This window comes from Zophobas morio, unplaced genomic scaffold (genome assembly GCF_036711695.1).
Source record: "Zophobas morio isolate AGI-343-1 ecotype UQ-CSIRO unplaced genomic scaffold, CSIRO_AGI_Zmor_V1 ptg000058l, whole genome shotgun sequence".
In the NCBI taxonomy this organism is placed as follows: domain Eukaryota; kingdom Metazoa; phylum Arthropoda; class Insecta; order Coleoptera; family Tenebrionidae; genus Zophobas; species Zophobas morio.
The window spans coordinates 2,214,377-2,242,200 of NW_026972163.1; the positions used below are offsets into that span (position 1 = coordinate 2,214,377).

General features: G+C 34.9%; 2 protein-coding genes across 2 annotated transcripts; both read right to left on the reverse strand.

Annotated features, from left to right (window-relative positions):
• Nucleotides 1-9,276: 9,276 nt before the first annotated feature.
• LOC135143428 (zinc finger BED domain-containing protein 4-like) lies at nucleotides 9,277-10,904 on the reverse strand. Its single transcript, XM_064075294.1, has 3 exons — nucleotides 9,694-10,904; nucleotides 9,472-9,476; nucleotides 9,277-9,404 (listed from the first exon to the last, which is right to left on the reverse strand). The coding sequence occupies exons 1-3, from the start codon at nucleotides 10,902-10,904 to the stop codon at nucleotides 9,277-9,279; spliced, it is 1,344 nt and encodes a 447-aa protein (XP_063931364.1).
• Nucleotides 10,905-10,917: 13 nt separating this feature from the next.
• LOC135143374 (uncharacterized) lies at nucleotides 10,918-12,126 on the reverse strand. The gene is made up of 5 exons (XM_064075228.1): nucleotides 12,065-12,126; nucleotides 11,649-12,013; nucleotides 11,407-11,575; nucleotides 11,176-11,324; nucleotides 10,918-11,123 (listed from the first exon to the last, which is right to left on the reverse strand). The coding sequence occupies exons 2-5, from the start codon at nucleotides 11,964-11,966 to the stop codon at nucleotides 10,938-10,940; spliced, it is 822 nt and encodes a 273-aa protein (XP_063931298.1). The 5' UTR covers nucleotides 11,967-12,013; nucleotides 12,065-12,126; the 3' UTR covers nucleotides 10,918-10,937.
• Between the last annotated feature and the right edge of the window lie 15,698 nt (nucleotides 12,127-27,824).

Genomic DNA, 27,824 nt, shown 5'->3' on the forward strand with positions numbered 1-27,824 from the left:
ATGCTCTCGTATCGTCGGAAATACACTTGGGCTTCTTCTAGTAAATCGTAAACTTGTCTGAAAAAAAAAATGAATAGCATGATATGAAATGTGTAATTAATATGATAGTACCGCTTAGAAGAAACTGTTTAATAAAAACAAATTCTCTTTTAACTAGCATATGTATCGAAATATTTAGTTATTTTACCCATAAATTAATATACCTATCTACTCATGTAGTCGATTTGTCAAGTGTAATGCACATTTAACTTCAGTTTGTAAATAAAAGTTAAGTATTAGGAGTATTTAAAAAGAATGTGGAGTTCTTGTTTTCAACTTTCATTTTTTTTTTCGAGAAAATCGTATTAACAATTTAAATTCTTGCATCATGTATATTTATTACTAAGGAAGAATTTTCTTTATTTCTTACCAAATTGGTGTAGTGTTTACTATCTACATTTGTATGTTAGACATGTTGAGTAAATACCTACGTAGGTACTAAATAGTGCTTTACTAAAGTTAATTAATGATTGTTAATGAATTGAGCCTTACCTAGATGCAAATATTAGTTTCCCAAAAGTCTTTAGTTCAGTTAGTTGTTTTCAGCGAGATACGTGGAATCGTCGATTTCGTAATTTCCTCTTCTATTGGTTTTAAAATATTGTGTCACGGAAATTAGCCTTACGGCCATTTTAAAATATTTCGGCGATGGTACAGGATTTACAAAACGTAGTTGTGAAAATAGATTTTCAATAGCGTCCTGTGTGAAGTGTCCCAAACATACATAGTGAAAACCTTTGTTTTTGCTGTAATAGTCGGCTAAGTTTAACGCGTTTGTTGTAGCGAATATTACTCCAGTTTGTACTCCATGCATAGTGATTGCTTGTTCCAATTTTTATCTTATGAAACATACTGATCTGATCCTGTAAGAACTTCGTGGCTTGATCATATTTATCGGGAATGTTTTCACTAAGAGCTAAAGATCTCGTTCTGCTCGTAATCAATTTAAACCACTGAAACATTGTTTCGCAAAACCAAGCGGTCGTCAAAGCCTCTTTTGGCATTAAATTTCTTTCGACACAGTATCTTATAGCCGCCCCGGTATCGTGATGATTTCAAAATGGCTAGGTTTTAAACAAGATTCTTTCAAATATGGGGCCATTTTTAGTTCCATTTCTCGTTCCTTGTTCAGTAACATTTCGATGTACTTAATGCTAACTGCATCACTATGAAGCTGATGGATAGCCACAATTTCATTAGGGAACTTAATAACGGATCCGTTTGTTCAATGATCTCTAAGATTTTCAAAGATATGTGGAGGATCCGGTGATACGTACAGCTTTCGTTGTCGATCACAGGGATGTTGCGTGGTACCTCTGACTTGAGAACACCGTCCGGCTCTTATGCCTAACTGCCTCCACACTGCTTGATTTTGTCCAGCCATGTCACTGATCACAACGTGGACTTTTAAACTCAGTTTTGCTCCTTCATGAATAATATTTTTAATGTCATTTACTACCATGTTTGCATCAAATGATTTTCCTGTAAGCTGATATCCCAAGACTTTCCACGTAGATGTTGCACCCATAACATGTACACCAGACCGTGACTGGCTAGTTCTTCATCATTATTATCTGATGATGGAAGAGTTGGTTTTCCTATCACAATGCCGGTGCTAGAGTCAAAATCATATCGTGGTGATATCGACATTTCGTCCAACAGTAAAGCACAATGTTTTTCTTCTTCTATCATTAATTCGATTTTGGGTTTTAATGCATTGAACACTTCGTGCAGAATACCCAGTGAAAATTTTAAATGTTCCATTCTTAAACGAAGCGTTCTTTGGACAGGTAGGGGATAATTCAATTCTCTTAGTAGACCATAACCGACTCCTCCGCACGCAAGTCGTATTTTACATGCTTTAGTTAAGGTCTCATTTGACCATCTACGTCCTCGCATTGATCCATGCTTCATAGCGACAATCTGATCCGCGTTTAAAAATTTAGCTTGAGGTTCTTTAAGTTTTTTGTTCTCTTCTTATAACTGTTAACTATGGATTTTAATAGGTTATTTTCCGATATAAGATTCGAATTCTGTTGCCGCAAAAACTTTACTTCGTTCAGTAAAAACGAATTCGAATCGGAATCTAAAAAAAAATAAGTCAACTATAATTATTCAGTAATATTTCCACTAATTGCAGCAGAGATTTTTCGTCATTGCAAAAAATTGTATTACGTTTTCACCTAAATTTTATGCATCACTTTTTGTAAAAGGAAATGGATCAAGTTATAAAGAAATTGATTTTTCAAAAAGCAAACCCAAATCTAAATCTGAAAAGAAATTCCACTATCACCGTCGAATACTTTATTATAAAAAAAAAAAAACTCATACAGATGGCACATGTATATACATCGGCGTATGTAAATTGCAAGGGACGGAGAAAAAAATTTAATTCCTTCATATAAATTACGTCGGATTTCTCGCGGGGCCTGAGAAAGTACTGAAGTGTTTAAAGATTTACACAGATTTTATTTTCTCTGAAATTAATACCTACGTTGCACGTTTCATTAATACCACCGTGGTAGAGACTAATATTGCAGAAGTTTGTATTAGTTTAAAGGGCCCCTGAGTGTTCATCGTCTTTAATTAACTTTCGTCCTTCTTTGAACAGTGGAGCCCACCTTTTGACTGTTGCATATGATGGAGCACATTGTGGATAAGTGGCCAATAATTCTTCATTAATTTCTTTGGCACATTTACCTGTTTTTACAAGGTATTTTATCACAGCACGATATTCCAATTTCCAAAAAGACAGCGTTTCACTAGACATGTTGTGGTTTGTTTTACGTTTTCTCAATAACCGTTACATCAGTCATAACCAAATTTGAGACATCAATTACTAACATTATGTGTGTATACATACAGTCGAAGTTTTTTTTTTTTAAAAACCCATCTTCTAGACGAGACTCAATTTCCGCCGGACAGCCCTCGTATGTGCCCATACGTAAAGTGTTTCTGTTTTTAGACTATCCACATGTTGATACTTACCATTAAAAAACTCAAAATGTTATAATTATGCAGCTAATTAAAAACTCAAAATGTTTTGTAGGTTGTTAATCACTATACAATACTTTTTTTTGCCTCGACAACTGTAAAACTGACATTTACGTATCGTAGATAGCCATGGTAGTTTGATTTTTACACATTGAACTGTCATTTACCAAATTAAGTGCGATAATAAACACAGAAATTTTCAGAGTTTTAAAACCCTTAAAAAAATTGACACGTCATCATTAACAAAGCTTGTGTTCACCAAAATAAGATACCACATAAATGCATCTGTTAAATGTTTTAAAATAATAGCAATTGATTTTTTAATTGAGTTTGGAAAGCGCCATCTGGTGGCATAAGCAGCAGTCATATCGAACTATCTGTCACGATTTTTTAATTTTATCTGACTTTTGACGCAGGCAAAGTCGACTTAAAAATTCCACACAATTTAAAAAAATGTAAAAATTGACGAAAACAAGCACCACTAAGTCATCGGCCAAAAAGTTGCATACATTATTCATGCGGTAGGCATTTTACAACGCTAAGATTTGTTAAAACACTCGGCTTCGCCTCGTGTTTCAATATTAAATCTTCGCGTTGTAAAATGTAACCTACCGCATTTATAATGTAAATAACTATTACCGTTTTGAAAACTGAAAATTTTGTAATGAAACTAATTAAATTTTTTTTCTTAACATTAATTATTATTAACTTTTTCAAAATTATTTTAGAATTTGTTCAAAACAAATTAGTGTTATTTAAATAATATTAGTGTGTATCAAAAATTCAAAATTTTAAAACCCAAGTATACCGTTTTGTTAACTCCTGCATTACGAATACTAGATGTGTTGATTTATCAAAATGTTTCCAGTGGTAGGGGAAGTGACAGAGAATGGATTGGCACCTCAACAACTAAAACAATTTACAAATAGGTAGCTGGACCTAGTTTATAAAATACTTTTCTTGCAACTTACCTTGTTCTGATGTTTGACTGAGATTATGGCTCCAATTTCCCGGAACGATTTTCCAGCTTCTCGCAAGCCCACAATTCTGCCTCTATAAAACTCGCTAAGTTGACTGAAATTACGACGTCTACGTACAAGAGGCATCTTTCCAAAATAATACAGAACCACCATACACCAAATTCGATGACAGTGACAATAATAGCCACACACGAGCTGATGTTTTCTTCCATGGTTTGAACAAAAAAGATTATGGTATAAACTGTCTTCCCGATACGACCCAAATTATCATCATTTCTTGTTCTACTAATATCTAACTTATATACGAAGTTTGGTCAAAAAATTCCAACTCGTTCTTGGTGTTCGGTTTTCCATGTCGGTTAGTATATCATGAAAATCATGAATGAATATTCTTATATTATATTTATACATAACTTTGTATAAATGTCAATACGTCAGTATGAAATCAAGTGAATGTCTACAAAAGGTAGCACATTTTGTTTTTCTTACGCATACATAAGATATTTTAAGATTTAAAATTCTGATGTGATAGAAGCCTGTGAGATAAGTTCAAAACTTATACAGTGACCGACAAAAAAAACGGCCACCCTGAAAATACGCCTGGCGCTGCCTACGACCAATCTCGATCAGAGCGACAATTTGAGAGACGTCTGTAAGAGTTAACGGCATTGCTCTCGCGTGAAAACGTTTATTAACTGCCAAACTTATAATCAAAAGATGAAGAACACTGTTTGCAACAACTTCCTTTATTGTTTTTGTTATGTTCTATTACGTGGGAGCAGGATGGTACAGGCACGTACAGGTGTTGCGCTTACGATGGTTCAGCTTAGACTGTTTGTTTATTCGTACTTCTAACCTATTTACATTATGTACATTGGGTTGCCTAGCTTAACTACTGACATCTTTTTTTAAATAAACTAAACAAAAGTATGGTTTGTTTTCTTACTTATGCTACTTAGTTTCTACTACAAACTCTTCTATTGGCTCCTCCTCCTGTCGTATTGTGAAGGATTTATATCTTTCATACACTAGATTCTTCTTTGGAATACAATCATTATCAAATTTTTTCTTCAAAATTTCTATTTTATCCTTTTCCGATTCGGCAAACTCAAACGTGTTATAAATATCGATAGCTTCGGCCCCAAGGAAGTGTAGGAGTTGTGCACACTGGATTTTCTCCGATTTCTTGTCTGATTCCGATGCAATGGCGTATATCTCGTAGCGCTGCTTCCACGCCTTCCATTTGGCGGCTAAATTTCCATTTTCGCCTCCATAGTTTCTTTTATTTATGAATTACTTATTTGACTTTCACTTCCTTTGTTCACTTTTTCACTTTTTGCATACGACTGCGCCATGTTATGTGCCATTACGTGGGAGCGAGATGGTACATACATACATTTACTCACGGCCACCTTGATACATATACCTAATAAAATGTATGTAGTTAGTTAGTTATAATAGTTTATTAGGTATATATATGAAGATAGAGTTTCACTCTATCCGGCCGTGCGCGTAGTTGTTATTTTGACAGTTGGGGGCGCTGCCATACGGTGCATAGTTGGTTGCCTAATTTTAATAATTTCAAACTTATGGACTATTTACAGTAAAAAAATGATCTAAAAATATCTGACGTACTTGTAACTATACTGGCTCTACATTAAAACTAAAATAAATTGGTTGGATAGAAAACAGTAAAATAACATCTGTTTAGTTAATTTAATTTTAACAATTTTCGTTTTTTAGTCTGGACATTTGAATGTTTTATAAGGGTTTGAGCCTGCTTACTGCAAAAATTGCTAACAATGGGCGAAATAAGCTTCTCTAAAATTATAGTACACACAATTTTTGAATGAGGTTTGCACGAAAACATTGAATTACCGTAGAGATAAGAAAATATAACATTATTTAAAATAAAAGATACGTTGTGTGTTGGCAAACTTGGTAGAACTTCAACAATAATTTCAACTATAAACTGTATTAACGCGACAAATTGTTTGTTTGTATAGATTCATCTTCCACGATCTTGATTATACATATATTAGTTCCAATAGAGGACTTTTTATGTGGGGATTAAAGTCTCTTAATGTTGAAAAACATAAATCGCAGCTCACAGATTCACTGGCTTTTTTAATTAAATACCCACACAAAAAAGCTGTAGCTGCAGTTTCTACGCTGACAACTTCGTTATTTTCAGCACCATCAAAAAATCATAATTTTTCCAGTTTTATTAATGTAGAGTCATCCAGTGTAATAACGATGGTAGAATCCACTGAATTTTGGTCTGGGTGAGGAGTTACAAAACTAATGTAACTGCAGTCAGAAGCAATATTACTTGAATTGACGTTTTTAATTATACCGCTTTTCAAAATTTGGCGAAGTGCATGCTCGGCTGCTTTACAATCTGTAACATCGTTGGACCCACCTCTCAACCGAACATTAGCAAACGAGGACTCTATCGCATCGGAACTAAATTCTCTTGTCAAAACATAAAAAAAGTTTAGTTCACTTATTAAGTACTTGATGCAGAGATGTGTGCTCTTGCTTGTAAACAAAAATGCTTCGGCAGTTTCTTTTGTCAAACCCCGCATTCCCATCGCTTGCGACTTTTCTTGGATGCCTTTAATATATAATGGAAATTCTTGGTCTAGCCATAATAAACGATCATCAGACGTATTAGTGTATGGTGCAACATCATGGTCATGTTGTCGGACATGCTGACTTTTGTTACTTACGTCATGAAGTTTGAAAAATTTGAACATTGTTTCCAAATATCGCACTGTAGCCAAACACTCTTTAAAATAAGAAACTCCATCATAACCATGCGTGGCTAGATATCTCAAGGATGCAGTTACTGAAGTTGAGAATATTTGAACAGCTAGATGTACTTTCATTTTTTCCAAGTTACTTGGGGAAAGATGTTAGTTAGCTGAAATAATTCCGTCTTCAGAAGCCATATCGTGGTCTAAAAATATGTTTCTGGCATTTTTAATTAGGTGGCAGTAATCAAAACTGAAAAAAAGTTTTAAACCAACACTGAAAGGATGTGGAATGCAAGTTTGAAGGCAGCCATTTCCAAAATGTTTAAAGAGCGCTACATTATTTTTGTGATTGTCTCCAACAATTCGTACAACCATAAATTGGCATTCTGCAAGTAATTGCAACACTTCAAGTGCCAGTTTGTGCAACTCCTTGCTGCTTAATTTTTTATGGAAATAGTAGCTCGCCGGGATTACATACTTTGTTGAAATGCCATGAATTATAAAACAGAGTAATTGATTTGCTATAACTGGTTTTTTAGTAATAGTATTGACTTTAGGAAGCGTTTCCAATCCAAAAATTCGATCTTCTGCCTTTGAATATCTGATACTTTCTTTCACGGCCATGTCGTCCACAATTAAAGAACATACGCGTTCCGAAATGTTCAAATTTTTAACTTCGCTTGTCAATCGTTCCTTTATTAAATGTTTATTTTCAGAACCAAAATATTTTCGTAATGTTGTCTTACATGGGAGTTTCAGGAAGTCATTTCTTGGAAATTCGTAACCCCTTGGCGAATAAAATCTCCAGGCAATGCAATAACGAATTGTCGTTTCAGACCATTTTGGTTTCTCCTTGTTGTAATTTTGAATTTGATCCAAAATTAAAATTGCCTTGGGATTCAAATTTTTGGGGTTATTTTTTATTTGTTTTAATTATTCCCATTCTTTACACAATAATTTTTCTTGTTTTTCTCTTTCTACTGTTTCTTTGAGCTTATTATAACGCAGCTGCAGTTGTTTTAATTTTCTATTTTAGGCAGCGGTTTGTATATTCTAAACTTTCTATTTGCGCCTATGTACGTAAGGTTTGAGTGGCACAGTCAAAAACTTTGTTAAAAATGCAAGACTCTGGGAACTCAGTACTTTCCGTGAATTCTGTATTGCTGTTCAGCTAAAAGTATAACATAATAACATACATATATTGCAACGGTAAAATAAGATTTATTACAAATCTAGAAGGAATCGCGCTCGCTCGAAGAGTTTGAAGACACTACAAAATCTTTGGGCTTAAAATGTGAACTTCAAATCGTCGAATATTCCGACATATCTTCAACGTCTAGAAGCGAAAAGTTAGATATAGCAAATGAACCAATCTGAATATTTACCAGAAAAGGGTGCAAATGCTTCTTTCCATTGCAACGCCAAATTTGTATCAACAGGAATATAATGAAATGAAAAATCTTGCAAATCACGAGATTTACAATTTGAAACACAGCATTTTCTGTTCGAAGGCATTGTTTTAATTAATGAAAATCGACGCGTACTCAACACGTTAATGACGCTAATAACAACAAACGAGTTTAATGAAAGTTCTGATAAGAACTGATTTTTTCACAGAATATGTGAATAACAACAAACAACTAAACGTAAAACTTGGAAAAACAACTTCAAAGCTCAAAAAACTATCAAAATCAAAAAAAGATGCGTGTCATGCGCAATGGCGGTTTTGACATTTGAGAAAAAGACTGATGCGCCCTCTACGTTCTTCTGAGACTGTAAGACAAGGTTAGAGATATTTTTGCATAAGTAAGAAGATGGTTAGTATCAATAAAATGCGGATCAAGATTTAAAGGTTTTTGTAATTTTATTTGTTGTGTACTTATTGGTAATAAATAAATTTAATCATGTATTAATTTGTTTTTATTTAAAAACCACTTTAAGCAAGTCACATAAAAATTATAATTGGTATGCAACCAACTTTACACCTTCAATATTTGAATTTTCTTTCAATAGATGTCTCTACCGTAATCCCGCTAAATGTCATATCTCATTAACAAAAATTTCGCTCACGCGCACGGCCGGATAGAGTGAAACTCTATCTTCATATCAAGGAGGCCGTGCATTTACTAATTTAGCGGACGTAATTACGTCTTTTAAATAGCGTACGACAAGTCTAAAATACGCTGTTGCTAAGCAACCCAAAAGTTAGCGTATACGTCTTTTGAAAAAACGCTATGCAAAATATCTATTATGAAAAAATGGAAAGCAAGATAAACCAAGGATGACTAAAGGTGGACTTACACAGTCGCAGCATAGAGAATTCGGATTTCTTCAAAATTCAGCAAAAATACTAAAAAAAACTCTTCGACGACAACTCGAAACTTAAATGAAATTCATTTCCGGCAATATTGCTTATATAGGAATAGATTAATCTTGTCTCTCGCGATTTTAGTGGACCATATTTCTTCGTGATATATGTATTACTCGGAATGCGACTTTAGGTTTTATTTCGCTGTTTTATAGGGTTTAATTTCGTTTAATTGGTTGGTTCCCATGTCGTCATCGCTACATGTGGTTAGCCTGTTGCAGCTGTTTGTGAAGGCGACGTTTTCTGAGGTAGGGATGTTCGGTTCTACAAAATAAACCGGTTTTCAGTTAACCGGTTTATTTTTGAACAGGTTAATTGCCAACAGTTTAACCGAACCTGCAATAACCGGTTTGCAGGTTAACCGATTGTTCCCAATTCAATGTGAAAGTAAAAAAAAGGTGAATAGGTAATAATATTGATATATAAATCGTTGCAACTCAAAAATGTATTTCATGTTTAACAAAAAAACATTAGTCTGGATTATATAAACAAAAAATGAATTCCAAATTAGATGTTCCAGTAAATACTATCCAAAGAATTAAGAAATACTAACTCATTGATGTGCTGTGGTGTCAAACGACTTCTTTTATCAGAACAAACATTATTAAGTGTAGATACCAGGCGTTCTGCTGGAACTGAAGCTCCCAAGACAGTGAGGTATTTCATGGCAACTTTGTACGTTCCTGGAAATGCATTCTTATTTTCTTTCCAATACTGTATTGGATGTCGAGTTCTTGGTTGAATCGGTTGATTCAAATATAATTTTAACTCTGCGGGTAATCCATCACAACCATCTGAATCAGGTAAGTGCCTTGAGGCTATCTCATCATGGATATTCCAAATGCATCCATCTACATCATCTATAATATTTGGATGTACTGGTGGAGTGAGCGATCCTTGATTCTGATGTTCTTTTTTAACTTCGTTTTTTATTATTGTAATGGCATTGGCAACATTTCTTGCTGATGAAAAATGAAGACGCTTAAATCTGGGATCTACAATTGTGGCTATTGACAAAAGAATATTTGTTTCTAAAGGATCAAGTTTTTTTTCTATTTGTGCCTCAAGTTCTTTTTTTAAGTTTTTAGCAAAGGGATTACTGACGTTGATTCTATGTAAGGAGGTTTTAATACAGTTGGTCATGGGTATCACCAAGCTTCCTGAGACATATTTTTCGCCTGATATATTTTTAGTTGCATCCTCAAATGGCCCAAGTAACTTCAAACACTCATCAATAATTGCCAGCTCATTAGCAGTCAACATTGGTGGAGCTTTTTGGTGTTCAGACGACAGTAAAATTTTACCAACATGACCCGATAGGTATTTAAACCTTTGTAAGCAATAAAACGTGGAGTTCCATCTAGTGGGAACCTCTTGTATTAAATACAGATATGTTCCATCCTTTTTTCCTTCATTTTTCTGTTCATATCTTAACTGATCTTGTGCAACATTACTGTGCTTAAAATAAGCAACAATTGTCTTTACTTTTTCAATTATTGTGACAACATCTCGACAACTTCCTAATGCCTTCGTTACCACTAAGTTTATATTGTGCGCAAAACAACTGACATGGAAATGATTAGAAGTCTGTGACATAATTTTCTTTACAGCAGCAATAATATTTGCACCGTTATCAGTCGTAATTGAAACAATGTTTTCTTTTAAAATTTTCCAGTTATTCAACATAGTGTGCAAATCATTGCTTATATTGTCTGCTGTATGGTGCTGTGTCAGATTACTCACACCAAGTGCAATAGTAACCATTTCATTATTTTCTTCATCTATCAATTAAAATCTTTAAATGAAAAAAGAAACAAAATAATTCATCTTACTGATAAAATGGGCAGTTAAAACTATAAAACTTCTTGTCGCATTGATCACTGTTGCAATGTCTGTTGTTAAGGCAAGATGGTGAGCTTGTTGCAATTTTTTGCTAACAAATATTTGCAGGCTGTTGTACTTCTGTTCAACATATTTTGTAATCTAAAAATAATAGATTTTTGCCGATTTAAATTGTTAGAGCCAATGGACTTACTGTACTCCTACTTGGAACATGATATAACGGCACTGCTACTTTTAAAAGCCTTTTGAGACCTTCTTTTTCAGTACATTGCAATGGATAATTGTCTTTGCATATCATGAAGATTAAAGCTTGGGTTAACATTGCTTCTTTTGACCCTCCAGCTGAAACATTAAGTGTATATCAAATAGAGCTTCACAATTTCCATGCATAGGATTAATTTTTTTATGAAGGTATGATATTTACATTCATAACATCTTTGTGCATTAAAAATCTGGTGAATACTAGGTTGAGAGAGATGCGAGCTGTTACTACCATTATAGTTTATGTTGCTTGTACTGCTTGCAGTAATGGTACTGGCACTCCCGATACTATGAACTTCTATTAAATTCTCTTCAAAACTGTCATCACTGTCCTATGATAGAAAATATATTCAAATAACTATAGAAATTTTCCCATATGATGAAATCTAAGAATTAATTCTTCACCTCATGCTGAGAGTCTAGGGCTTCATTTTCAATCTCCTTCGCTGCATCTCCTCCTTCTGCATTGCTATGAGACGTTGAAGGCGTTGAGTTTGTCAAATCAAAGTCGATCCTTGGTTTCTTGTTCACTCTGGCTTCATCTGCGACATGTTTTTTGAAATTAATAGCATTGACTTTTGGGTGTTTTCGAATAAGGTGATTATTTAGGTTTGTGGTCCCACCACCAGTTTTGTAAATTCTTCCGCATAAATTACACTTACAGTTTTGATTATTACATCGGGTGAAAAACTCCCATACTTGGCTTTTTCTATGTTTTGGCATGTCGTCCTATAATGCAAACACTAGTTTACAGGAATATTTTTGATTTGCTGGAAAATGGATACTTTTGATTGTTTGTAGAGTTTCTCTTATTCTCTTACTTTTATTAATCAGACTACTATCCATGTACGCACTTGGAATTAGGTTAGGAAGTACAAAAGCGTTGCAACGCGCGGGAAAATAATAATCACAGACCACACTAGTCTGTGATAATAATGTCCACAGCACGAGAAAATTGTCACGAGCACCCTTTTTCCAATCCAATCAGCCAATCACCACTGGTCGTTGTTAGTTCTCTTTTTTTAATTATTGCTATCTTACTTGCCCCCCAAACGTATAACTTCCAAGCTTACCAACACTGGGTAGGTACAATAACCACCAACGTACCACGTACGCTTTTTGCCTGCATTATTTTGCTATAAAAAATAAAAAAACCTACAAGTAGGTTCTGACATACGGCATCCGGTTCATCAGGTTATAACTGAATTTTAAAAAACCGGTTATAGTAGGTTCTTTCGCAGCCAAAAAATCGGTTTAGTGGAAAACCGGTATTTTTTACGCATCCCTATTCTGAGGTTTTTTACGCGTCTGGGTCTCGTTTACAGCTGTTTTAGTTTGGATACAATTTCGGATGAAAGTAATTGCAATTGGCGATTTTTATGGCGTATTATTCTGTACAAGTTTGCAATGTCTGGCAAGGGCAATGTTGTTTGCAATTTGCAAATACGCGAATTTTGTTCTTGCATTCGGGGATTGGTGGTCGAGTTTGTTTATCTATTTGAGTCGTAGTATATGCAGATTAGGACATGCGTGTTTATTAATTAAGATTTGCAGATTTTCGAGTTATGTTTGGGGATTTGTTATTCGTCAGTTTAGTTACAATTTTCTCGTGAACGAATTTAGTGACGGCTCGTCACATGACTTATGGGAATTTGCATGTATGTTCTTAGGGCATATCCTGAATCACCTGAAATATTAATTACGTTAATAGTTAATCTAAATCCAATATAGATTTACCAAGCATAAAATATTTGGTGTGTCCATTCGCATGCAGATTTACAAAGAAATCTCGCAACTTGCTATGATTCCATATAAAACTGTCATGGGTGCTACCTGGATACCGAGCACAACAGTTTATAGCTATTAACATACCTAGGAATGTAAATAGTGTCATAACCGCCGCAGGCGTCTGTTGGAAATCCGAGCATTAACGAGGATTTTAAGACGGCTAAGGCGGTTAGGCACCGTTTACATCTGTGGTGTGTTAAAGATTTTACCGGTTTCTGTCTGTTAAATGACTGTTTACATTCGAAAAAATTGGCTGGTAGAAGAGTCATAACTGTATCGTGTATGTAAAATCGGTAGGGTAATAATATAACCTTTGTGTAAATATTCATACCGACATCATGCTGGTAACTGCCTCCTGCATAAAATTTCAAACCTTAGTTGGTACGTCCAGTGCTGAAGTTCTTGAAGGAGGGACTAAAAATGGGGCAACTTTGTTTATAAAAAGTCCAACCACGTGTTGTGGTAAACGAAATAATTTAATAAATTGAAGTTCCGGAAGATTAAAGCGTCGCACCTCCGGAAAACCCTTCTTTCTTGAAGAGCGTCCGCTTCAGCCTCCTCCATAACACCTATTAACTCCAATTCAACCAATTAATCAAATCCTGCCATTTTAGCTGAAATACATTAGCTAAACTTATACTTATCAATGTTAAGTAATTTTCAAATACTTACTATTTTATAAAACACATATATCACTAACAATAAGTGTAAAGCAAAATTAAATACTTTAATACTTCAAGAAAATTGGTTGTTGTCATAGTTACCTACCATACGAATTACATTTCTGCATACGAGGAAGCACACGTTGTCGTTCTGCATGAAACATGCGCATACGTTTTAATTCACACGGTTGAAGAATTGAAATTCATAATCCGTGTACGCAATATGTTTAAATGCGTATGTGTACGATTTCAAGGCCCAAGTACGTGTCTTTTTGACTACACACACAAGACAATGCTTTGCATAGTTCTGTACGAAACGACGAAGACGCAGAAACCAAAAATGCTACATGATACAAGCGATTGTCTTGTCTGTACCTATGTGGCACTGCTCATCATGGAAAAGTCGGAGCAGTACGAGCCTGCTCTGCCGTGGAACAAAAAAACGCATAGTCTTTGATCTGTTTGGAATAATGTTCTGATGAAAGAGCAATCCGTCCTTCTCTACATATTGTTTCGGATCGAGTTTGCCTTCTCGCAAGTCGGAAATCATTTGCTGAACTTCGGCATCGCCCTTCTGTTGAATGTGAAGCCACGGTTCATGCTGAGATACATGCAATACAGATACCGGGTTTCGGCTAAAAAAATCTACGTGGCTAAGAAAGGATGCCTTACGATAGACGATCTCGTAGTTAAAATCTTGAAGGTATGTCCACCAACGAGCGACCCGGGGGAGAATTTTCCTCTTATTCACGGTAGCTTTGATAGCATTGCAATCTGTAACGTTGGTGAATTTAATGCCGATCAGGTAAATCCGAAAGTGTTTTAGAGAATTAATGATCGCTAACGTCTCCAACTCATATGAGTGGTATTTACATTCGGAAGGTGAAGTTCTCTTACTAAAATAAGCCACCACGCGATTCTGTCCGTCATATTTTTGAATTAAAATTCCACCGTACCCGACGGAGCTAGCGTCCGTATGAAGGTCAGTAGGCAGATCGGGGTTAAAAATTGTCAACAGAGGCTCCGATACTAACATATTCTTTGCCGCGTTCGTCTTCGGCAGTCAACTGGAACGGGACAGCGCTGTTGGTCAGATTAGTTATGCATGCAGTGCGACAAGCAAAATTTGGAACGAATTTGCGGAAATAACCTGTGAGGCCCATGAATTGACGTACTTGCTTGACGTCGGTGGGTGAAGCAACGTTTGTTAATGCCTGTACCTTGTTTTTCCTGGGTCTAATGCCTTCAGCAGAAATATGTCGACCGAGGTATTCAAGTTCGGTTTGCAAAACTTGCAGTTAGAGAGATTTAACGAAAATCCTGCGACACGTAAAACATCAAGGGCCGGTCTTTTTACCTCCTGATACAGTTCCTGATAATTTTGATCTACTAGATAATGTCAAATGGGGTCTTTTCACCACCTGACAAATTTATCTTCCAGATAAATAGCTCTTATTCGGCAGATACACTATTCGGAACTTTGAGTTCCGATTAGTCGCCGATTCTTGCTGATATCTGACGGAGACAACCGATGGCGCAGCGAACTTGCTAGCCTGAATCTCCAAAAAGTTAGACAATGTGACCAAGTGGGTGCACATTTGAAGTCTGCGAAATAAATGCATCATGCGTACTCCCTGGATAGGCGGCATTAACATTTAATATTCCAGGAAACCCATATATTTGGTAAAAATTAGCATGAATATTCACTATTTCTTCCATTGTGTGAGGAAATTTTACGAATCTATTAACTACTGCTGGCTGATTTAATGCGTCAGTTACTTGCTTTAGGTAGAACCGGAAATGACGTCAACTTGATTTTTTTTATGGAACACTAGGTATATTTTTTCATAAATGGAGAAATTGATTTTTTGTAAAAATCACAATAAATTTTCAAAAATATCTGCGTTTTGTTGGATGCACATTTCAGCACGTCGACGAATGCCTTATGTGGCATTTGTTGTAAACTGTGAGTTCAATGTTGTGCAAGTTTCTGTGACTCCTTCTTTCGAGAGTTCTCTGTCTCTGTATTCATTAAAGTAAACATTATCTTCTGCGAAACCCCAAAGGAAATCTAGGGGATTCATATCTGGCGATCTTACAGGCCATCTTATTAGGCCCGTGTTCCCCATCCAACGGTCTTGAGATGTTTCTGTTAAGAAATTATCCACGTTCCTCGCGTTGTAAGCTATACAATCAGTCATTAGCTTTGTCAAAATTCAAAATTAACATAATACAAATGCACAAAATATAAAAATTAACAATACAAACATTACATTTGCGAATAATATATTTGAACATATACTTTAACTGACGATAATATTGGAAACCGCATCATAAATTTGCTTGAGCAACATTATTAAAGAATTCATCCATTGAGTAAATGTTGTGGTGAAGCAGAAAAGCTTTAAATTTTTTATTTTTTTTTTAATAAAGCAGGAGAATTAATATTTTTAATGTATTCGTCTCTTATTAGCAGCCACTCTGCAAATTCTTGTCGCCTAAAGAAATCACCTGATTCAAGATGTTGATGCTCTGCGTATTTAAACGGACGCCAACCATTTTTTTTTTTTAAATACGATTTACACTGGATTGGGTAGTTTCAAAAGTTGATCTAATCTTTCGGATAGAAATGTCTTTATTTTCAACAGCAGCTACCAAAACATCATCTTCCGCGATATTCATATTGTCTTTTCTTTCTCCTGTTGGGATATAATTCGTTGAACCTTCAACAAGTGTCATTCAAGCTTTCCTTGTATTTCCCATACAATACAATCACACGAAAATAAATTTCGTTATTAAAATTTTCTACAATTTCTACAATATTATCGTTTTGAGCCATTGAAATAACACTTACAGCCGTTTTCACCAAGTCTGATTAAATTTTAACGGGTACTTAACGACAGCTTTAATCGGCAGTCATTGTACCGATGATTATGTGGTGATGACAGCTTTGACAGTTGACGACAATTGTATTTTGCGAACTGTTGTACAGTGTAAAGCACAGAAAATGATGAATTTCGTAGATTTGCCGGATATGCTAGAAGTTGACGATCTAAATGTACTAGAATTTGTAGTGCATGTAATTCCTCGTCAAATTTATGAGAGGATAAACTATTTTGATATGTTTGACGAAGTAGCATTTCGCCGGAGATTCAGGCTTTCTATAGAGCTAGTGTTTTGTATTTGTTAGAAGAGATGAATTGGAATATCCACACGATATGTAAACACAAGAATTTATGTATTTTTATAAAAATACCCACAGATAGGTGCAGGTAAAGGTTTATCTATAACGGAATACATATCGGAAATTAAGTTCGTATTACAAACGTTGTTACATGATCTCTTAAGGAATATTTGTGTAGCGCCATTGAACCAGTTACTAGCCTAATTGTTGTATATTTGTTTAATAAAACAAGGCCATGTCTAAGGTCGATGCTTTATTATACCTACATATGTTCGGCGTACATCAACGGCTCCCTGTTTCTCTGTATCGCACATGCGTACATTTTCATTGGACACTTGGAACTACTGCTAACTTGGATCTACCACATCTCCCTTTCTTTTAATTTAAACACAAAACATCGAACAGTAACAAAGTAACTACATTTCTAGAACTAAACACAATGTTCTACAATTTCAAAATATTTAGTTTACTTAGTCATAACATAATCTTTAAATCTCTGAGGAACTTTAATGTTTCTCTTAGGTCTTGCGTTGCCAACATTTGGTGGTTCTACAATCACAGGATTTTCTGTATTTGTTGGAAGGGATAGTATAACTATATCAGTCTTAGGTTCATTAATTATTTGATTATCATCTAAGTCCGGGGTAAATGAAGGAGAGGGAATTAAAGATGGACGGAGATCTCTTCGATTTCTTCTGAGTATGTTGGTTTCCGATTGGACCATGTAAGATCTTGGCTTTTCATGCTTCTCCACTATTCTTCCGGGTATCCATTCTCTTCCTTTCCTTATTATTACATTCTGGTTTTCTCTGCACTCTGGTAAATCTCTTGCTGTTTGGTCGTAGTATAATTTGGTCTTTCGTCGTTGGAATTGTTTCTTCTTTTGGATCTGGTTGTCTATTTTCGGTTTTAATCTTCTTGATACCACTCGGATCTTCTCTCGTAATGGTCTATTCAACATCGCTTGTGCTGGTGAGCAATTGATACCTTTAATTGGAGTATTCCTGTATGCTAATAGTAGAGGGTAGATTGAGGTGTGCTCTTCATATCCTTTTCTCAGTATATTCTTGGAAATTGAACAGCTCGCTCCGCTAGGCCATTCGATTGAGGATATCTTGGACTCGACGTGGATAGTGTGATATCCCATGTTTCTGCGAATTGTTTAAAATTGTGGCTGTTGAATGGCATGTTGTCGGATACCAATTCTTCTGGTGTGCCATTCCTCGCAAACATTTCTTCAAATTTTACGATCAGTTCTGCAGCTGTTTTGTAGTGTAATTTAATTATTTCTATCCAATTGGAGTAATAGTCAATTATAACTAGAAAATCTGTATTTGTGAATGTTAAAATATCTGCTGCGATCTTCTTCCATGCTCGATCTGGGATTTCGTGCGGTATAAGTGTTTCCTTTTTGTTCTGATGTTGAAATTTCTGACAAACCGGACATCTGGCGACAGTTTCTTCAATGTCTTTGTTTATTCCAGGCCAATATACAGTCGATCTTGCTCGTAATTTACATTTTTCAACTCCTTGATGACCTTCGTGTATTTGCTGTAGTTCATCTCGTAATTCGAAAGGTATTACGACTCTATCATGTAAAAATAATAAGTTGTCGTCGACTGAAAGATCGGTTTTTAGTTTCCCGTATTGTAGTAAGTAATCGGGTACTTCGTGTTTTTCTTCGGGCCATCCTTCTTCATGGTACCGTAGAACTCGTTGCAAGACTCGGTCTCTCTTTGTTGCTTCTTGGGTTTTCTTTCTCTTCTTTGTTGATACTGCTAAATGTCTTGGATACTGTGTACAACAGCTTCCATTTCAGGATCATCTTCTACTTTGTCCTTCAAGAAAGCTCTAGACAGCGTGTCTGCAATGTGTAGATCTTTTCCAGGTATATAGACTAATGAAAAATCGTATTTTAGTAATTTCAGAAGCATTTTTTGAATCCTCGCTGTTGTTCGCGTCACATCTTTCTTTACTATTGCTAACAGCGGTTTGTGATCAGTCTGTACCGTGAGATGTTGACCATAGATGTAATAGTGACATTTTTCCAGACAGTATACAACTGCTAACAATTCCTTCTCAATCTGTGCGTATTTTGTCTCGGTCGGGGTTAACGCTCGGGATGCGTATTCCATAGATGATACGGTCTCTGATCAGGCTTTCCTGGAGGGAACCAAATTCACACGTACTTGCTTTTGTTTGTAGTCTACTCAAAAAGGATTCGAATGTTTCTCCTTCACCTTGGGTCACACTGTTAAAGTTGAATCTCTCCACTACCAGATTCTTCAATGGTGCACAGTATTCTTCAAATTTCTTGGTCACCATGGCGTAGACATGCTTATGCGCACCTTCAACCCACTTGAATTGGTCGTAAATTTCTTGTGCGTTGACTCCCAGCAGTTTAATAATAAGGCGATTTTTCTTTTATCGTCGGCTTCATCGAGGTTTGCAGCTAGTAGATACGTTTCAAAAATGCTGAACCACTTTTTCCAGTCCACGGATGGATTACCTTTAATTTGCAGTGGCGGTGGCTTGTTGTAACCTTCCGCCATTTTCTTCGTTTGTTCTCGGTCACCACGTGTTGCACAACTGTTGGTCGTGAACGCCCCTTCTTTTGCTGGGGTTTGTTTTGGCTGCGGCGATTTTTTTTTTACTTCTACACCCAATCTAAAATTTTATTTAATAGCAATTGTACCTCAAATGCCAGAGAAAGTAATGGTGACCTTATTGGTGATGGCATGGGCGATGGTTTGCGCAGTGGTGACGAGAACGGCGATTCCAAGACCCTCAGTCGATTTAACCGTGGGTCACGTTCTTAAAATAATAATAATAATAACAATAATAATTTAATTCTCTCAAGATGTTATAAGTACATTAATACAGCTATACTTACCTCTTCGTTAACAGGCGCGTCGTCGTTAAAACGGGAGTTATGTCCATACACAGTCTTTTTATGTCCAATGTGAGATATAAAAAAGGATCCGCCGCCATTTTTTTTTCTCTCGAACTTGTCGCTTACTGCCTTTTTAACAATGAAGTGACTTTTTAATGAGCATTCTTTTGTGGTTGTCGAAAATAGTATGTTATTAGCCAAGGTTGCAAAGCTAAGCATTCTAGACCCAGCGCAAATTAGAAACCGAGACGCGGAGCGTCGAGGGCTCTAAAGCGCGAGGTCTAGAAGTGGCTTTACAACCGTGGTTAATATACTATTTTTTTTATTAGTAGAAATCATAAGACAATAAATTGAAAAAATGAACGTTCAATTTTTTGACGCAGCATGATTTTGTTTTGATTTCTAATCAAACTTAATCTAAATCTTCAACACAAAGCAAACCGTTTACACTTGTCGCTGAATTAATCATTTTATCTTCCACTGTCTACCAACTACCATGCGTATACTCAAGTAATGTTAGTAGCACACATTAGTAGTCTAATGTGTGTAATGTTCTAACTCAGATTATTAGCCACGTTTTCTTGGTCATTTTCCTATTTTCTATGCATTTTTTTTAACCAAAAACCCGTATTTCAATTAAAACATCAAAAACCACGTTGAATTTGACTTTTTACCCTTATTTTTAACCCCTAGCTTCTAACTGGGATTTTCCTAAAAACATCAATTTTTTGGGAAAATAAGTCGATTTTCATGTTTTAGTCGTTGAAGTTTGTTGAGTTTGAAAAACAGCCCATTGAGGTCTTTTCAAAAACGCAAAAAATTGACTAAATGACTTGTTTTTAGGCTCATTTTATCTACTGAAACATCAATTTTTTATGGAAACTACCCCATTTTTTATGGTCTTTTTAAAAATGTGAGCCAGATGTTTATGCTAAAAGTAAAGAAAACTACCCTGGTTTTATGATTTTTTTTTTTTAAATCTGAGCCAGACGTAACAACTGAATCTGTGATTTTTGTTGAAAAAAAAATGCATAGAAAATAGGAAAATACCTCTCCCAAAGGAAACCTAATACTTTCAGTTGAGATTTATTAAAAAAGTTTGCTGGGATCGTTATATCTTGTCCTATTTCAAATACCGGATGTGCTAATTCATTTAGAGAATCATACACATCTTCGAATATATTCCTGAATTCAAAGGGAGTAAAATCCCATGGATATAATAATTCTTTCTTGTTTTGTAAATATTTCCAAAATCTTATATGTCTGGGCACTTCTCCAGGACAATGTATTGCTTCAAATTTATTGATGAATACCCTTAGATCTAATTTCCGAAGTCTCTTGAGATTGTTCCAGTTTTCACTGGACTTAAAGATAACATTAATTAATCAACAACAATCAATAACATAACTTATTAACTTAGATGCATCTCCATAACAAGAAAGAGCTAATCCTCAATTTTTTAATATGTTATTCTTGATTGTCTCAACAACGTGTGTGCAAAGTTCTACGATGCTGCGAGTATGCAGTCATTCTTAAAAAGAGACTAATTCCAGATTTACCACCCTCTGGATCTCTAAAACAAGAGAGGGCTAATCCTCAATGTTTTCATATGTTATTCTAAATTGTGTCAGCAACATGTGTGCCAACATCTATGATGCTGCGAGTACGCAGTCATTCCTTACAAGAAGACAAATTCCAGATATACAATCCTCTGGATCTCCAAAACAAGAAAGGGCTAATCCTCAATTTTTTAATATGTTATTCTAAATTGTCTCGGCAGCGTGTGTACATAGTTCTATGATGCTGCGAGTATGCAGTCATTCCTTACAAGAAGACAAATTCCAGATATACAATCCTCTGCATCTCCAAAACAAGAAAGGGCTAATCCTCAATTTTTTAATATATTGTTCCAAACAAATTGTCTCAACAACGTGTGTGCAAAGTTCTACGATGCTACGAGTACGCAGCCATTCTTAAAGATAGACTAATTCCTCATTTACCACCCTCTGGATCTCTAAAACAAGAGAAGGCTAATCCTCAATTTTTTCATATGTTATTCTAAATTGTCTCAGTAACATGTGTGCAAACATCTATGATGCTCCGAGTATGCAGTCATTCCTTACATGAAGACAAATTCCAGATATACAATCCTCTGGATCTCCAAAACAAGAGAGCGCTAATCCTGAATTTTTTAATATGTTATTCTAGTGCCTCGACAATGTGTGTGCAAAGTTCTACGATGCTGCGAGTATGCAGTCACTCCTTTCCGAAAGGCTAATTCCAGGGTAACCACCTTCTGGATCTCCAAAACAAGAGGTTTTTAGATTATTAATTTTTTGTCATGTGTTGTCCTAAATGGTCTTAGCAAAGTCAGTGCGATGTTTGAAAATGTTGTGAAAATGCAAGTATTTAAATGCTGGAGTTTCGCGAAACCGGTACAGACTCCAATGAATTTTTCATAAATCTTTCTTTTTTGTTGATGTAAATCGTACAATTTGAGTTTATTTCAGATGTTTTGGTTTAAATTAATCATTGGAGCCAACCTGCTTCATTAGGTGTAGATATAACCGTAATTAATGCCGGGCCGAATTTGGAACCTTATCGTATACTGCCCTTTGTTGGTAACGTCAGTTGTTTTAATTTGCTCCATTCCAATAACTGAATACTGAGTGGCAAGATATTTTCTTCAGTGTCGCCCCAAACTACTTGCATTTTCTAAATCCCAACACTGGCTTGAAAAATTTCGCATCAATGCATATGCCTCTAAATGTTTATATTTTCTTGCATCTCTCCCTAGTAACCGGAAAACATAGGGATTTTTATCATCTACGCCGATTTAATTGCGGTGTAAAATTACGGTTTCCAAACATTTGTATGTTTCTGTCGACTACTGCACTGACCGATCGATTTAATTTTCCTCTTAATGGAATTAATAAATGTTCTTTTGCTGCTTCTTTTTTAGTACTATCTAGATAATTAAACAATTCTACATCTTCTTTAAAATTGACTGTTTTAGCATTACCATACGATATTCATGGATTTATGATAATCTCTGTCGTCGTTATTTGACTGCAGAAGTAAACCGCAACCATCCCGAAAACCAGAAGAATATCCTGTATGAAACACTATGAATCGTTTTCCGTTCTTTCTTATTTTATGGTGCGTGGTTGTAAGATTGTCATTAACCCAGGTCCTTATTGGAGAGTCATTTCTATATATCCAAGTTTCGTCTAAATACACAAAGTTAATATTTGGATAATTTTGTTTATATGTATTTTAAATATGACTTCAGAACTTTTATTTTTTTTTGTCTGCCAAATGTGTCTCTGAATTAGAATTTTTCTATTGTTTTCCATTTTATACTTATAACCCATTCCCACTGCTTTTAAAATTTTGTGTAGTAAAAAACGCGAACCAGTGTACTCCAAAAACTCCTTTGCAATGTTGTGTTAAAAGTTCCACTGTGGCTGTATATTTTTTTCTTTGGTGTTTCAATGTTCTGGTCGTTAGTACTTGCCCCCGCTTTAAAAAATATCAGAACTAATAGATAGTTTTCAAAATTTTTCAGCATAAATGTACTCCTTCAGAAAGCGCTTCTTATGTAGCATGTGTGAGTTTGTTACCCTCTCGACGATCAGAAAGCATTTCAGTAATATTGTCTGTAGTACAAAATTCAATCACACCTGTTGGTGAGACTTGAGTGTCTATTGATATGTCTTGTAACAAGTTCGTTCCCATTCTGTCGGTAGTACTTTCCGTTGAATAGGTGTTTTCAAATGAATCCAAGCTGACAGTAGCTTCTAATAATACTTTATCGGTGATATGATCGTCTTGAGACGGGTCCTCTTCACGCAGTGGCAAATCTTGTGCAATAGTGAGAGTATCGTCGAGACTTTTCCCTCTATATAAAAGGAGTTCTTCTCCATCAACAGTGTTATAATGTGTTTGGTCTCTTTGCAAGGATCAGGATTTTGTGTAATTCAGACGCCATGACGGTTATATCTAACTGTATTGTTCGTTCCCTCAGGGTGGCAGTCACATGTATGGTTGGTTGGTTGCCTACCTTATTTACCTAACAAACAGTAATCAAAAATTTTACCCGCCCTGTTAGTTCGTCTCGTCGGTATACCCGTTAATGAACTTTCTGACTGTGACTCATCAATGTTGTTAGGTGCCAGTAGGCAGCAAAATACAATAAGGCTAAGTGTCCACTTGAGAATAACTCCCTAGTAACCCAAAAACAGGGATTTTTTTATTATTTACGCCGATTTTATTGCGGTGTAAAATTATGGTTTCCAAACATTTGTATATGTTTCTATCGACTACTGCACTGACCGATCGATTTAATTTTTCTCTTAATGGAATTAATAAATATTCTTTTGCTGCTTCTTTTTCAGTACTATCTAAATAATTAAACAATTCTACATCTTCTTTAAAATTGACCGTTTTAGCATAACGTACTTTCTGTTTCTTCTGACCATAGTTGCAGAATAGATAGCTTTGTACCATAGAATACCCCCTATGGTTTGTACACTAACGGCTTGGGAAGACGACGCTTTTTGCCGATCCCTATATACATGGAAAGGACACGGACATCTAGCGCATCTATCGGACACTACGAAAACTATTCTGAAAGGATTTCCTTTCATTTAGTTTAAAGTATTAACGTTAATAGCTACTGTATGTTTTAAAAATAGTTTATAATTTTTAGTAAAGAAAAGCCTTTTTTTAGATGCACCGTCGTGTGTAATGTGACCAGTGGCTAAATTTTTGTGTCCCATTGAAGTGCCTGCAATTTTAAAAACAGTAGGTACACTTAGAATTTTGTTTGTGGGTGTGTAATCAAGATGAAATAGAGTAACTTTGATTCATCATTCTAGTACTGCAATATTCAGTGAAAATTAATTTACGGTGGACTTACTTTATTTAGCCGTTGATTTGGTACTGGCACTACTATAGCATTGCTTGTTATATTGTTCTGTTTTACTCTTTCGTTAACTTGTATGTTGCCGAAATTGTAATAGTTTTTTGAAAAGTTTAATAATGACGGCACGTGTCCAAAAAACCTGGATCGGCTAATGAATTTTTTGAAATTTTCATCTAATAATGTTGCAGCAAATTTTGCATCCTTAAAGTTGTCTTGATTATCCGAACTACTTGTTTCGTTGTTACTTTGAAATGCCATTTCTCGTGTTGAAAGAAAATAATCTATTTATTAAATGTTTTAACATAATTTTGTTTTCTCGAACAGTTTCATTATATTTATTTATATATTCGCGTCTGGCACTATCCAACAAATTTTGCGATATTGTGTCTTTCGAACAATTTAAATTTTAGAATCGAATGAATATGCTTCTTAGAAATTTCGTATTTTGCCAGTGCATGATGAATAGAGTGCGGAAAAAAATGCACTTATTATTTAAAAATAGGCGCTTATAAACAGCCTTAAAAATAGTAAAAATAAGCACTTAAACAGAAGAAATAAGCACTTTAAGCACAAAAAAATGTATTAAACAACATAATATACATGTCTGCACAGTTAATCTAGTTTTTATCAGCGTAAGTCATTTTGGCAAAGTAATTTACAATAACATATTTTCCAAACTATAATTTTGCCTTCTATCTGAAAATATCATTTTGTGAAGAGAGAAGCTTCTTTCCACATCCACCGAAGTTATAGGAGCGTTCTTGAAAATATGTACAGGAACCGCTAAATCGCTTATACGGGAGTTTAATCCTTCTAAAGTTTTAGATATGTCTGTTATGGTATTGAATGCTCCATAAACTATATATCTGATTTATTCAACTAACAAATGTTAATATTCTTAATTACAGCTTTTTACAATACTCCCTCTCTCTCAACTTAAACTTCTTCTCCCCACCATCTAGTGACACGTAGGCCACCCACACTACATATCTGTGTGGCATCAAATCTATTACTATGACATTACTATAGTATTTTGAATCCACTGTTCTTTTCCAGCACTTCTTCTAATTTTTTATTTACTGTGACACCAACATTTCCAGGCAAATTTTGAATTAACGTTTTAAATTCGTCTATGATTTTGACAGATTCTGTCAAAGATAAATCTCTAGTTTCCAATTTTGTTAGGAATTGTGGAATATAAGAATAATGGCATTTTATGAAAGTCAAATTTTGAAAAACTTGTTTATCGTTTAAAATACGCTGACATTCTTTAATAGATTGTGCAGAAGCCTCGTCCAAATCAGTAACAAAAGCTTTAAATTTATGAAAATAATCTGCATAATACAACGCAGCCTCCAACCAAGTCCCCCAGCGAGTTAACACTGGCTCTGGTGGTAAAGATACATTTGGCACTTGTTCTCGAAACGCCTGAATTCGGAGGGGTGATTTTACAAATATTTTTTTACCGTTTTTAATCAAGTCATTGACGACAGGAAACTGTAATCTAACAGTTTCAGCCACACGAGAAAGCCCAGTGCCAAGCAAGTACAGTGTATCAAATTTTCATAGAATACTTTAAGAACATTGGATGCTTTTACCATATAGGTTGCTGCATCTGACAGCATTAATACAATTTTTTCACTTGGAACGCGATTTGGTAGAAAAAAATCACTTAAACCTTCTTGGACAAAGCGGGCAATTGTATTATTATTTGTTTTTTCTAATTGTCGGGAGGCTATTAAATACGGCTCCGAGGATTCATTATTGTTCAACACTCCAACCAGTAGATTTGCGATATATCTATCTACCACGAGCATCGGTCGACTCATCCACAGTGAACCAAATAAAATTGTTGCCGATATTTTTTCTTATCTTGCCTATTACGTTTTGGTAGACTTCATCTAAATATCTTTTTCTGATTAAGCTTTCGCTGGGCACCGTTTTCTTACAATATTTTTCCAAAAATGATCTAAATAAAAAATTATCAAGCTTTCTGAAGGGAATATTGGCCGATATTAGCGCGTTACACAAATCAAATGCAAATGTGTTGGAATCGTTTGAAGAGAAAGAAATAGCTTCGTGGAATGTCAACTGGGTTGATCTATGTTTTATGTTCTTTTGGTGCGACGCTGTCTTTACGTGTTGTAACACATTAAACTTTTTGTCGTTTGAAATCTAAAAATTTTAACTCGTTATGTGAAGTCGCCTAACGTGAATAAAAATAAACTCACCTTTTTAGTACAGGCTCTACAAAATATATAATTATTTTCAATGAATAACTCAGGATAGTCTTTAATCCATTGGTTCGGCAATGATTTATCTTTAACTTTTGGCATTTTAAAGTAAAAAACAAGGACTAAACTTATTGCTTATAAGACCGCTTGTACGAAACTGCCACAAATTAGTGAATAACACAATGCATTTGTCTTGCGAGTTTCTAGGAATCAGTTTGGGCGGAAGTGCAATTTTACCGAGAATAGCGAGGCGTATTTGTTCCATAGAAGAAGAATTTGTAACCAAAATAAAATAAGTATTTATTACTGAAATAACCTAAAAAAAGCATTTATAAGCAAAATAATTTAAAAAAAGCAATAAATATTAAAAATATGCACTAACCAGACTTTTAAGCAAAATAAGCAAAATAAAATTAACGTCAGACGTTTACATTTATTCCAAAATGCAAAAATCCGAGAGATCTATGTGTTCCATGCAATATTAATGAAATAGCAAAATGCTAAAAATCCGCACTCTAATGATGAACTTCTTTTAAATCATCATAACCGCTAGAATCATAAGGGTTCTTGAATTCCGAAAATGATAAACAATACCAGCAAAATAATTTCTTACGTGTTTCGCTGCCAGTTAACCAAGGTTATTTACCGTAGAGTCCCTAGTAGCACAAAAATATTGATTTTAAAATATTGAAAACATATTCTAAGGACAGATTTTTTTTATTGTATGAATATTTTATATGTTACATTAAATTAATATATATATCAATATGGATAAAATATTTGAAATCATATTAAAACAATATCGCATTTTAATAGTGAAGAAATATTCTAACGACAGATTTTTTTATTGCTATAATATTGGATCGACAATATTATTCCAATATACAAAATGT